The 12,806-nt window shown below is 46.4% G+C and overlaps 1 protein-coding gene across 9 annotated transcripts in view; it reads right to left on the bottom strand.

Moving 5' to 3' along the window:
* Positions 1 to 12,493, bottom strand: part of LCOR (ligand dependent nuclear receptor corepressor) — a 68,563-nt gene extending 56,070 nt beyond the window's left edge. For 4 of the 9 annotated variants that reach the window (XM_083149618.1, XM_083149616.1, XM_083149625.1 and 1 more), the window contains exon 1: positions 12,310 to 12,493. In XM_083149618.1, the coding sequence (XP_083005744.1) occupies positions 12,310 to 12,455 (146 nt within the window). In that variant the 5' untranslated portion in view covers positions 12,456 to 12,493. Of the gene's footprint in view, positions 1 to 11,651; positions 11,806 to 12,036; positions 12,114 to 12,305 lie in introns of those variants that run through there. The other 5 variants (XM_083149619.1, XM_083149622.1, XM_083149620.1 and 2 more) reach the window with 5 other exon arrangements.
* Positions 12,494 to 12,806: the final 313 nt, after the last annotated feature.

A 12,806-nucleotide genomic window follows, 5' to 3' on the forward strand; every position in this document is an offset into this window, starting at 1 on the left:
TCGTGTGTATACCCCCGAGCGGCACCGATGTGCAGTCTAGTGTGTTGCCTGACTGGATCTTGACTGCATGCAGACAAAATCTACTCAGATCTCCAATGTTCTCACCACAGAACACTCAGCACACATCGCATGTGTGCAGAAGCACAGGGCTGCAGTCTCCCTGCATGTACGTGGGGGGGGGGGGGGGGGTAAAAGAGAGACAGACAGACTGTTAGGAATTCCTGAGCAGTCTCTGTAAATGTATACTAAACTCCACCATAAACAGGTGCCCACACACTAGAAAGATCTACGATCTTAAGATGTGCGCATAAATTAGCCTTCAAATCTTTGGTCAGCCCTGGACCAAAGATTTCAGGGAAGCGCACATCTTTACCAAAGATTTTTCTTAAGATCCTGTGTGCGTTCCTATGGATCTTTTGTTAAATCTTCTGATCTTTTGTGCAGCACGTAAGATCAGAAGATTCAGCTAAAGATCCACGGGAGCGCGCATCGGACCAATATCGGCCGATTTTCGGTAAAAATCGTACGATATATCAGCCGATTTATCGAAAATCAGACAATCGGCCAAAAAATCATTCTAGTGTGTGGGCACCTTAAGGAAACACGTGTCTATTTCTCATAGTAAGCAGTCCGTAAGACTGCAAAGGACAATTTGACAATCCACGGCCGTTTCTGACAAAACAGATCAGACTTAAGAAGCCCACACACTAGAACGATTTTTGGGCCGATTGGCCGATTTTCGATAAATCGGCCGATATTTACCGATAATCGGTCGAAAATCGGCCGATGCTCGCTCCCGTGGATCTTTTGCTAAATCTTCTGATCTTACGTGCTGCACAAAAGATCAGAAGATTTCACAAAAGATCCATAGGAACGCACACGGGATCTTAAGAAAAATCTTTGGTAGAGATGTGCGCTTGCCTGAAATCTTTTGTCCAGATCGGACAAAAGATTTGAAGGCTAATTTATGCGCACATCTTATGATCGCAGATCTTTCTAGTGTGTGGGCACCTTTAAAGAAAAAGTTGGATCTGACAACTTTTAACGGCAGCACTGAATAGGTGTGTGTCAATATTTCCCCTGTCAGGAGATAGCAGCACATATTGAATACACCCGTAAAGCTTCTGAAAGTGATGTTGCCCATAGCAACCAGGTTCTAGGATGCAATGGAGAAATAATAGGCAGAATGTGATTGGTTGCTATGGGCAACACCACCTCTTTTCATTTTAAGCAGCTTTGGTAAATTTACCCCTAGTGATCAGTAGCACAAATCAGAACTCAGTTCACAAGTAAGGAAACTGTGTGCCACAACTATACATACAAGCTGTGCACCGGCCACGCTACATTATCAGTGTATGCCTCCCCAGTGGTAAGGTGCTGAAGACCACACTGTTGCTATATAACCGCTAATAACAGCAGTTAAACTACTGTACGTTCTTCCATTATCTCACTTATGCGACGGAATTGACCTTTCTATTAAAAAAAAAAAAAAAAAGCATACAGTATATATTAGCATCAAGTCCATATTTTTAGATTCAGCCACAGATTGAATCATGTTAAACACTGCAGTACACAATGTGCCTGATACAGAGCCCCACGCAATGCCGATGCCCATGTAGTATAGCTTGAGCGCATATAATCCCTAAACACTCCATTGGCTTATGCAGAGCACATACAAAGACGCAGTTACAAATTTCCCACACGCAGATTTTTTGTTTTGTTTTTTAAAGTGACAATAAGTTACAAGACGCGGTTTTGCCGCTTTAAAAAAAAAAAAAAGTCCAAAATTGGCCCGGCATCCCACAATCGGCAATCTTCTGCGCTATTACATTTCCCACACGGGGTCAGATAAGCCTGTATATTTCTGGGCAGAGACTGGGTGAGGGCTAAACGGATGCATGAAGATGGTCCGTATTGTAAGCATGGAGAGCCATGGAAGGCTGTACATACACAGACAATCGTTCACATTGACCGAGAATCCCAACCTGCCATCAGGCTGATGCAAGTTTCCATGGTGAAACCGTTGGTCTGTAAACACACCAGGCGGTGTGAGAGCGCGTTTACGGGCGCTCAAAAGTGGGAGTCTCCATCCTTGGACATTGATATGCATGGATGGATGTACACGCGGGAAGGGATCTATAACGGCATAAAGTCACAGACGGGCGACTGCTGCAGCATCCGCGTCTACCTCTGAATTAGGCCTTTTGCACGGGACAGACCAAAATAAACATTTCCTTAATATGGCGCCTGCACATCATGTCCCTTATCTGAGAATTCCTATGTCAGTTTAGGAGGCTCCTAGTAATCCCACCGCAGAGGGATATGGAATAGCCGGAGCTTGCTGGTACATTGGTTGGATAGGGCACAATACAATCACCAGCTGCTGTCTAGTAGAACAGGAGAGAACATCAGCCTCTGTATAAAGACAACAGTGGGTGTCACACATCCACAGTCTATGCAAGCAATAATCTATATATAAATCTAGTGTGTTTGTGTGTCTCTGAAACACTGCCATCTGTTGGCAGCAAGTGAAACTGCATCGCTTTCTTTCTCACACATGCACAAACTCAGAGGCAATCACAAGGTAGCAGACCAGTTTTCGAAGCATTTGCTTCAAGCACGCTTACTAGTATATACATATAGCGAAAGAGGTATGATATCCTTATCCGGCGTCTCCAGCGGTCCCAGGAGTGCATTGCGCGAGTTCCCAGGTGCGCTGGTGACGTCACCGGCGCGCCTGGGAACTCGCGAAATGCACTCCTGGGACCACTGGATATGCCGGAGATGAAGCTGAAGGCCTGCTATGGTTGCCGAGGTACCATCGGGGACAGGTAAGTATGTAAAAATAAAAAATTATTCCAAAATCCAGAAAAATCCCTTATCCGGAATGCTCGTGGTCCTGAGCATTTCGGATAAGGGATACTCAACCTGTAAAACCAAGTGCTAATAAAGTAAATAAACAAGGGAGGGGGAAGAAGCACTGGAAAGAGAAAAAGACGAAAAGAGCGATATTGAGCAGAGGTTTCCACACGTGGTTCTAACAGGTACCCCGATGTTCCAAGTTTTAAGTATATCCAAGGCTCAGCACAGATGGTCAAAATAAATTGACTGCGCCTGTGAACCTCTGATAGATATAGATCGGGGAGGTAATTCAATGAATTTGTCGCCTGCAGCTCCCGTGTTAAGTATTTAATGGTTTGTTTCGATGGGCGCAATTACTGCGGACGCCCGTTATCTCTGCTCGCACGCTAAGGTACAGACTAGAAATCTGCAAAAGTCTGCCTTTTGGGAACCTCTGCTCTTTGGGCAATAACCCATCAAAAACCAGGTGAATTTGGGCACCATAATAAATTCAAAGTGCCGATTCTTGGGGAGCACTGGAATGCTGATCACCACATGCTGTAGATTTGGCCCTACTAGCGCCAGGTTTGGATACCCTGCGCTCTATACCCACATGCAATAACACAGGAATTCCATGCTAGAAGAAAACGGGAATAACTATCACATTTATTTTGCATATGTAGGTTTTATTGGGAACAACTTTGGCGCCTGCTCAAATTACTTTTCTATGGGACCAAAATGACAGATACATACAGAAAAAAGGAGCTGAACAGCTATAATGTACAGAAATCCTTGTCAGACGGAGAAGTGTATTACAATATGCCAGTTGCCAAACTTCACCTATCTCCTGCGAGTGCTTGTGGTGCTGTATAGAGTGCTTTTGTTTTGTGTGACTATAAGCCTCTTATCTGCTCCCAGGGCCTCCTATCAAGCAGAATCAAGTGCGATAATCCCTTTACAAGTCAGAGGCATGGCGGGGTGGTGTCATTGGAAAGGTGGCCAGGCCAAGACAAACCAAAACTGACAGAACAGGTAAAAAGAAAGACAAACAAAAGGTTACAATAACAGCAGATTTTTCTTATATACAGGTACTAAATAAGAAAAGAGCACAAATTTAATGTGGTACAGGTGCGTCCTTTCTTATTATTTCCATTGCGCCTTACAGTCGCTCTTGTCGTGTAAGGTACCGCAGGACTTTAGCTGCCATGTCAGTAGCCCAGAGCTATTCAATTACTGTCCGTAGTAAGCTCTGAAGCTGCACCTAATACAGATTTCTGTTCACACCACAGGAAGAGGCCAAACAGCAGAGAAACCCACAGTAATTGAATAGGTCCAGGTACTTAGGGGGCCGATTCCGGCAGAGTGAACTGAATTTGGCCCCTTCCCCGACGGGTCATGGTTTTCACATTTCTGCGCAGGAGCAAACCCTGACTATGAATGGCAATTTACAATGTTGCTGAGCCGTTCTCAGTGGGAGGGGGGCGAGGGATTTTGGAGGCGCACAGACACAGGAATGCCTAGCGATGGTCGCCGACCATCGAATGATTTGTCCTGCAGCGGGCACATGGGAGGGGATGTGTCTTCGTAACACAACCCCTCGCATAGTTGTGAGGTATACGGCAGCAGGGGGGGGGGGGGAGCGTATTTTCATTGGGATGGGCTTTATGGGACTCAGACCAGAATCAGGGCTACAAATGACATGTCTTAACAATGGGGCTTACCCAGGAGCTGAAAGCCTGAGGCAAACTTAATTCCCCCCAAAAGTTCTGCTGCCCACTTTTGTGTTTCTGACAAAGGGTGCAGGTCTGCTGACAAGAATCCCAACAGTAGCTGTACACTTGTACTATTATACCTGTGCTTGTGAATGTGCAGCAGTTATTACAGTGCACCAGAATCCCATCAGGAGTCACACAGAAACCGGCTCCTGCTACCGCGTTCAGACCTCGCAGGCGGTACTTAGCTCGGATCCAACAAAAAAAACATACAAATCTTTCATGAAAATGTTGGATCTAGATCACAAGACTTATCAAAGCGATGCACAGTGGTTGCACTGTTTGTAAGGGATGCGGTCATTCGTCAGACTGCATTTAGGTCTACAGTCATTAGGTCGACTGGCAGGAAGGTCGACCTGACTTAAGGTCGACATGGGCCAAGGTCGACATGACTTAAGGTCGAATTTGCATAAAGGTCGACATGAGGAAGGTCGACTGGTCATAAGGTCGACATGGGTTTTTCACTGTTTTTTGAGCCGACATGTGCCGACAGGCGGTATTTCATGCCCTACCATCCACTAGGGCGTGGTGGGAGAATAAAATAGTGTGCCGAGCGCAGCGAGGCACCGTGCCCGAAGCATTGCGAGCGATGCGAGGGTCCGATTCTCATTGCCAACTGTGTCCATGTCGACTGTGTCGACATTCGGACCAAAAAACAGTGAAAAACCCATGTCGACCTTATGACCAGTCGACCTTCCTCATGTCGACCTTTATGCAAATTCGACCTTAAGTCATGTCGACCTTGGCCCATGTCGACCTTAAGTCAGGTCGACCTTCCTGCCAGTCGACCTAGTGGGGTCGACCTAATGACTGTAGACCTAAATGCAGTCTGACGAATGATCCCATTCCGTTTGTAATTATGGGGCAGATGTATTAAGCCTTAACAAGAGATAAATTCAAGTGTAATAAAGAGAGATAAACATCCAGCCAATCAGCTCCTTACTGACTTTTTCAAACACAGCCTGTAACATGGCAGTTAGCAGCTGATTGGCTGGACGTTTATCTCTCCTTATCACACTTGGCTTAATACATCTGCCCCTATGTTGGTACAAGGGACTGTTTATTTACAATGACTGGGGTCCTAGTTCACCGTTTAAAAGGTCCCACCACAATTTTAATCTCCCCAAGTCTCTTGAATACCCCTCACACCTTCCTACAGGTACCTTTAATAAAACCATCCCATGAGTTCATCAGATATTGTACAAGCTTTGCTGTTCTGGAATGGCACATCGCCCCGGTAGTGAGGCAAGTTTTCCTGAGAAGTTGCCATTTGCATGGGCAGCACGGACAGTGGAATGGTTAGCATTACTGCCTCACAGCACTGAGTTCAAGCTCCACTGGGGCAGGGACTGATGTGAATGTTCAAATATTCTCTGTAAAGCGCTGCGGAATAGGTGTGCGCTATATAAGAAAGTGTGGTACTTATGTAGTATCTGGGCGCCCGATTTTTTGATTGTATGCCTTAAGTTAAGGCATACAATCAGATGCGATGCGATGACCCGATTTTTCCATAGGATTCAATGTTAAAATGGACTGAGTCCATTTTAACATGGAATTCAATGGGAAAAAGGGGTCCATTTCATACCCCTACTATCCAAGTGGGCATGGAGTTGGATATAAACCTGTGGCGAGCGTAGCGAGCCACCGAGCCCGAAGCGTGGCGAGCGTAGCGCGCCCCGCGAGGGGACACAGAATACCGTCCGCTCGCCACGCTTCGGGCTCGGTGGCTCGCTACGCTCGCCACAGGTTTATATCCAACTCCATGCCCACTTGGATAGTAGGGGTATGAAAAGGACCCCTTTTTCCCATTGAATTCTATGTTAAAATGGACTCAGACCATTTTAACATTGAATCCTATGGAAAAATCGGGTCCATCGCATCGCATCGCATCCGATTTAGTCGCATGCGATGCGCCCGATCCAACCCAATTTCTAAATCGGGCGCCCAGATACTACATAAGTACCGAAAGTGTTATTAAATAATAATACATTTCCGTAACTGGACGATGTGCGCAGCAAGGCATCGCTGCGATAACTGCGGCACATTACGTAGAATTTCTACTGTTATGTTTTGCTTATCCGTTAGTGGATGGTCCCTTTACATCAGCTAAAACACACAACCCATTTTCAGTCCTTTCTTCCAATAAACTTCCTGAAAAATGGATATTTCAGCTGAAAGGAAACATTGAGCAGTTTTCCTTGAAATCGTATGATGGTCACATGATGGATTGGAGTACACTATCTGCACACAAACTGTACCCAATCCAATGTAGATGATGAATCTTTAGTGCAGCACCTAAAATCTCCAAGAAGCGACCCAACAACCAGCAGGGATGCTGATCGGCATCCCATTGAAAACATGCACAATTCTGCTCTTTTTACATACAAAATCATCCGTAAATCGAAATTAGGGAAATAAGGCCCAAATCGTTCCGGTGTGTACCCAGCAGGGCTATTTTTCAGCAGGCTCCAGCAGAAACTGAGGCCCTTATTCTAGTTCACTCTGACAAAATATTTCTTAGATGGACAAAACCATGTGCACTGCAGGTGAGACAGGTGTAAAACCCCACCCAAATCTAATTATCTCTGCACAAGTAACACCTGCCTCACCTGCATTGCACATGGTTTTGTCCATCTAAGATATATTTTGTCAGAAAGAGTGAACTAGAATAAGGGCCTCAGTTCCTGCTGAAAAATAGCCCTGGTACCCAGCGTTACAATTTCACTACTCAAAGACGGGGTGTTAAATGCAGCATGGCTCTTTGGAAATTAGGGTTACATCTTTGGTCAGAAGAACACCGCAGTACAGGTTGTAAAAGCATTCAGCCACAAGCATTTGCCCAATAAGCTTCACGCTTGTCAACTCAAAATGTATTGTACGGCGTTTAATAGCTATACGACAAACTTAGAAAGGCTAGATTGAAAAATGCATGAAACGCTTAAGCAAACCGTACCATCACCACACTCTCAGTAAAGTTATCAGTGACTGAATGATGTAACATCACTGCTTTTGCTGCATCCTAATATGACGGACTGTATCACAGTGACTCCTCTACGTTATGGTGCTCGTCATTTACCAAAATTAATTTGCATGTGCCTCTTATCATTGAAGTCACACACGAAATACAACGGTGATTCAAACCCCAAGACTAATTAACTTAATACCAAATTATGCAAAAAGATAGATATTAAGGAGCCGCGTGAACAGCTATGTACAGTAAGCGCTGCTTCTCGGTTTCTAGGGGGGGGGGGGGGGGACTGAAAGCAGAAAACTGACAAGAAATCCTGAAAATGGATATTTCAGCTGAGAGGAAATATTGAGCAGTTTTAGCATTGATTTTCTGGACAGCTTCGCCTTTTCCAATTATTCCTAAAACAGTGCGCTAATCTCCCCCACAAAAGAGGACCGAGCGACTGTATTAATCTGGAAACTGCTTGGTGGGCATGTTACATTTCGAGAGTCACACAGCCATGTAAGCCTAATGATACTATATTTCCATAAAAGCAATCATTCAACAACTGGGAGATATCAAGCCGCATTCCAAATTATTCTCTAACGCAGCTAAGCATTTGGAGTGCGGATCTCCAATCATCGCTCATGTAAGAGAGGAAAAAAATGATCTGGACCTACTGGCTTTATGGAATATTAGAATCCAACACAAAAAGTGTGGTCAAAATATTAGTACACATGGTAAAAATATTAGTGTTACCTTGGGGGTAATTCACAGCTACACTTTTAAACTGAACTCATCAATAAAAACTAGGAGAGAGAGAGAACCGACGCATAAACAGAACACTTCCACGCCTAGTCTTGGCACGTGCGTTTTTTGGAATACACTAAAAATCAGTGACAGGCAACTTCAAAGGACGATGTAGCCTTCAAAAGAGACACATATTAGCCCTAATCTCAGTCATCGGCTAAAACAATACATTAAAGGAAGACATCAATGTGTAAAATTCATTAGCAGGTCTTTTGTTACAGGCTGTAACAAATAAGGCAGGAAGAAGCTGAAGGCTGCAAGTGAGGGGCTTGTAGGGATGCCCATCAGTACCAAAATACCAGCGTGAAGGAATGCTTATTAATACCTATTTTGGAAGCGAATAAACTTCCAACATATAAAACATTTCCACACCCGTTTGGTTTTTTTTTGGAGCAAAACGAAACTATCGACAGAAGTAATAACGTGGGTTACTTTTTAACAGGATGAAAACTTTTTTACACCCCAAAGTATACATACGTACGAGTCATTCCCAAGTTCAACATGCAAAGCTGTACCATAAAAAACAATCAATTTAAGGCCTGTGTCGTTGTCATAAAGATAAAATAGTTGGCGATTCTAGACTTTGAACCTTTTGTTAAAAAGTGTACTTTAACTTATATGTCAAGCTAGCAATAAAGCATGCATCTTCTTCCCGATTTGCAAAAATGACTTTCAAACTGTTAAAGGTCACGGCACACATACTGTGCTAAAAGGGGTTATGGCATTTTTTTACACTGTGAAGTCACTAAGCAGTTACAGGTAAGCCATTCACTTTCTTGCCAGCTGAAGTCCTAAATTCACTTTCCAACTAGGACACTGCAATAGGTCTAATGGGGCATACACAAGGGCCCTTATTCTGGTTCACTCGCAAATTCTCTCTCAAATGGACAAAACCATGTGCACTGCAGGTGGGGCAGATGTAACTTGTGCAGAGAGAATTAGATTTGGGTGGGGATTTACTTCAAAGTGAGATCTATATTGCAGTGTAAAAATAAAGCAGTCAGTATTTTCTCTGCACAGAAACAAAATAACTCACCCAAATCTAAATCTCTCTGCACAAGTTACATCTGCCCCACCTGCAGTGCACGTGGTTTTGTCCATTTGAGAAGGAATTTGCCCGAGTAAACCAGAATAAGGGCCAAGGTGTGATATGCACTACCGATATGGACAATTTAGCCCATATCAATAGAAAATATAGTACAAATCGCACCGCTTGCGATGTCGATGCGCGCCTATGCGTGGTCGGTATCGCAAGTGAAAACAGACTATGTAGGCAGCACAATTTTGACCACAAAAAAATTTACAATCTATAGTACAGTATAAGTGAAATCGCACATTGTTTATGTACTGGGTAACATTACTGCCTCAGAGAACTGAGGTCATGGGTTAGATTCCCACCATGGCCCTAACTCTGTGGAGTTTGAATTCTCTCACCGTGCTGGTGTGAGTTTACTATGGTTTCCTCCCACAATCCGCCCCCCCAAATATTTGTAGGTTAATTGGCTCCCCCCCCCCCCCAAAAATAAAAAAAAAACCTAGAATGAATGTGTGTGCATGTATAGGCAATATAGATTGTAAGCTCCTAAGGATCCCAAATTCACAGCAAATCTGAGAAAGCTGCTACCTTACTTTTTTGGGTTTATCTTGTAGGTTTTTCTAACACATTTCTAACAAATAACTAGAATTGGAGGAGTCGGTTATTTGTACCAGTCCAGCTCCTATGGACATACACATCCCAGAATTCCCCTGTCTGTTTCAGTATGCACAACAAAGTGCATGCTGGGAGACGTAGTTCCACAGCAGCTGGAGTCCTGCATGTTGCACTAGAGGACAGTAGCAGAAATAAACCAAATTGCCCAGATGCTGAAGTTTACATCTGTGCCAGCAGCAAAGTTAAAACCCTGACATTTGCAAATACACTATTGTTTAACACATACTCATTATGGTGTCAATACACCGGTTGCTAGAAAGACAAATGCTTCTAAAAACGACAGGCATGAAAACATTGCTTAAATATTTAAAGATAATATATAAAACAAACAAGGGGTGTACACAGCATTAGTACACAGTAGATACACAATAACACAAATCTCTGATTTCAGGGTATTTTGGTTAAATTCTTCAGCATTTTCCTATGGCAACAAAAGCTGCACATTTCTGCATGTACTGTACACTCTGACACCACCGCTCAGTGGCAGAACAGCACTATAAAACGTGTTTTTGTATCTTTAAATAAACTTTCACTTATCAAAATATTTCCCCAACCTGCCAGGAATGAGACACCTGAGCCCTTTATCAACCAAATCCGCCCCAAATTATTTAGAAAAAAAAAAGTGCTGTGACTGTTTCAGGCAGGGGACAAAGAAACATGATTGCAGCGTGCACTGACATCTCAATGCAAGCACAATTTGCATAATGGGCTTTGCTTAAAAAAATAATAATTATGTCAAAGCCTGGAGATACCTCATGACCAACGCTGGACAAAATTAACTTTCACCTAGAAACAGCACCTGCCCTTGGCAACAGCACTACGCTTCACTTACGCCATCCCCCCCAAAAAAAACACCCCCGTCAAGGTGAAAATTAATTACACAAAAAGCCCATTGCACCATAACAATGGCACAAAAACAAATTAGTGAGGAGGGGGCTGCAGGGCTGCATGCGGACGGGTGCTCTCAAGAAAACAAAGCAAAGCCTAGCAACTTAGTTGACAAGGGTAGGTACCTATGTATAGTGTCCTAAATTTCTGACCGGTCAGATTCAGGAGAGGGGAGGGAAACAGGACCTTAGGGGGTGGGGGGGTAACTAGAGACATACTGTAAGAGGGGAGTTCTCATCCAGCCCTCGCCCATCCCCCAGCATTCTGCGGCCATCAAAAAAGGAGATCTCTCTCTCAGATTCCTCCTAGGAGCGGATCCTTGGGGAGCACAGCGATCCTTAATCATGGGGGTGAGGAAGGTTCCACCGGGAAGGGCGGCAGCAGCAGCTGAGCTAGGCCTCAGGCTCCACACCCCCCCTCCTCTCATGAGCCTCACCCCCCTCCCTGCCCACCATTCAAGGAACACACACACAAAAAGTGTTTGCAGAGGAGGGAGGGGGGAAGGAGAAGAGAGGGGGGGGAGCAGTTTCTTTAATTAAGCAAACAGCAGCACACACACACACAAAAAAAAAAAAAAACACACCCAAAAAATTGATGAAAGCTGCAGAGACCAAGGCTGACCTGTGACCCCGGGCTAAGCATGCACACTGCCCGCTGCTGGGGGGGAGGTGGCACTTACCTGGGCAGCTGATGGCAGCAGTCACCCCTGCCCCGGGGGTCACCGCGTTATACCCATACAAGGGGCAGGGTGACAGGTAGCGCTGCTGGAGAGGAGGAAGAGAGATCAGTGGGGGGGGGTGGGGGCTGAATTTTGGGTAATTGGAGGGAGGGGGGAGTGTCGGGGGCGCGCCTCGAAGGGGTGGGTGTACTTATAGCAGGCACGGGGGCGCGCCCCCTCCCTTCTCTCTAGCGCGGGCCGAATGGCGCGAGTCTCCCTGAGCCCCCCCACCACAGGGCACGCGCCACGCCCACCACCGGGCCGGCCGGGGAGAGGGGGTTGCGTGACGTGCGGGGGTCATTTAAAAAAAAAAAAAACTCCCAAAAAGTGCCGGGAGTCGCCCTACCGGCAACTACTTCCACGGCAGCCCGTGACCGGTGCCCTCTCCGCCCGGGTGGTGGGGTGGCGGCCGCGCGCGCTGAGGGAGGGAGGAGGGGGGGGTGACCTCGTGCGCGCGCGCTGTGTGAGGCGGCTCGGGAGTGAGACCGGAGGTCGAGGTAAGGGAGGAGGAGGGGGGGTGTGACCGGGCGCCCCTCGCGCTCAGGGGGCTCCCGGCCCCGATAGACGCCGGGCGGGCGTGTTTGGGCGGGCAGGAGCGGGGCTATAAGGGCTTACCTACACAGTGAATGAGCTTGTACCGCCACGAGTCCAGTTCCTGGCGAAAGCCGCGCCTCTCGCTACAGCATTGCTGGCTCTTACACACACTCGCCATTTTCTGCTGGCCCCCCTCGCGCGGCCGCGCACGGACCCTCCTCCTCCGCCCATTCCTCTGCCGCCCGCCCCTCCGTCCTCCTCCTCCTCCCGCCGGCGTGCTGGGGAGCGAGACGGGCGCGTGACGTCCGCGTGCGCGCACACGCCGCCGTTCTGACAGCAGGACTGGTGAGCGCGCGGTGTCCCTGCTGCTGCTGCCTACAGTCACTCAGTGCTACCTTCCTGACCTGTGCTTCCCAGCAATACCAGGGGGAGAGTGACCTGTGGAACCACAAGTCCCAGTATAGGCTCCTAGGAATACAGAGAGCTTCCCAGCAATACCAGGGGGAGAGTGACCTGTGGAACTACAAGTCCCAGTATAGGCTCCTAGGAATACAGAGAGCTTCCCAGCAATACCAGGGGGAG

This window comes from Crinia signifera, chromosome 6 (genome assembly GCF_055691185.1).
Source record: "Crinia signifera chromosome 6, ASM5569118v1, whole genome shotgun sequence".
Taxonomy (NCBI): Eukaryota; Metazoa; Chordata; class Amphibia; order Anura; family Myobatrachidae; genus Crinia; species Crinia signifera.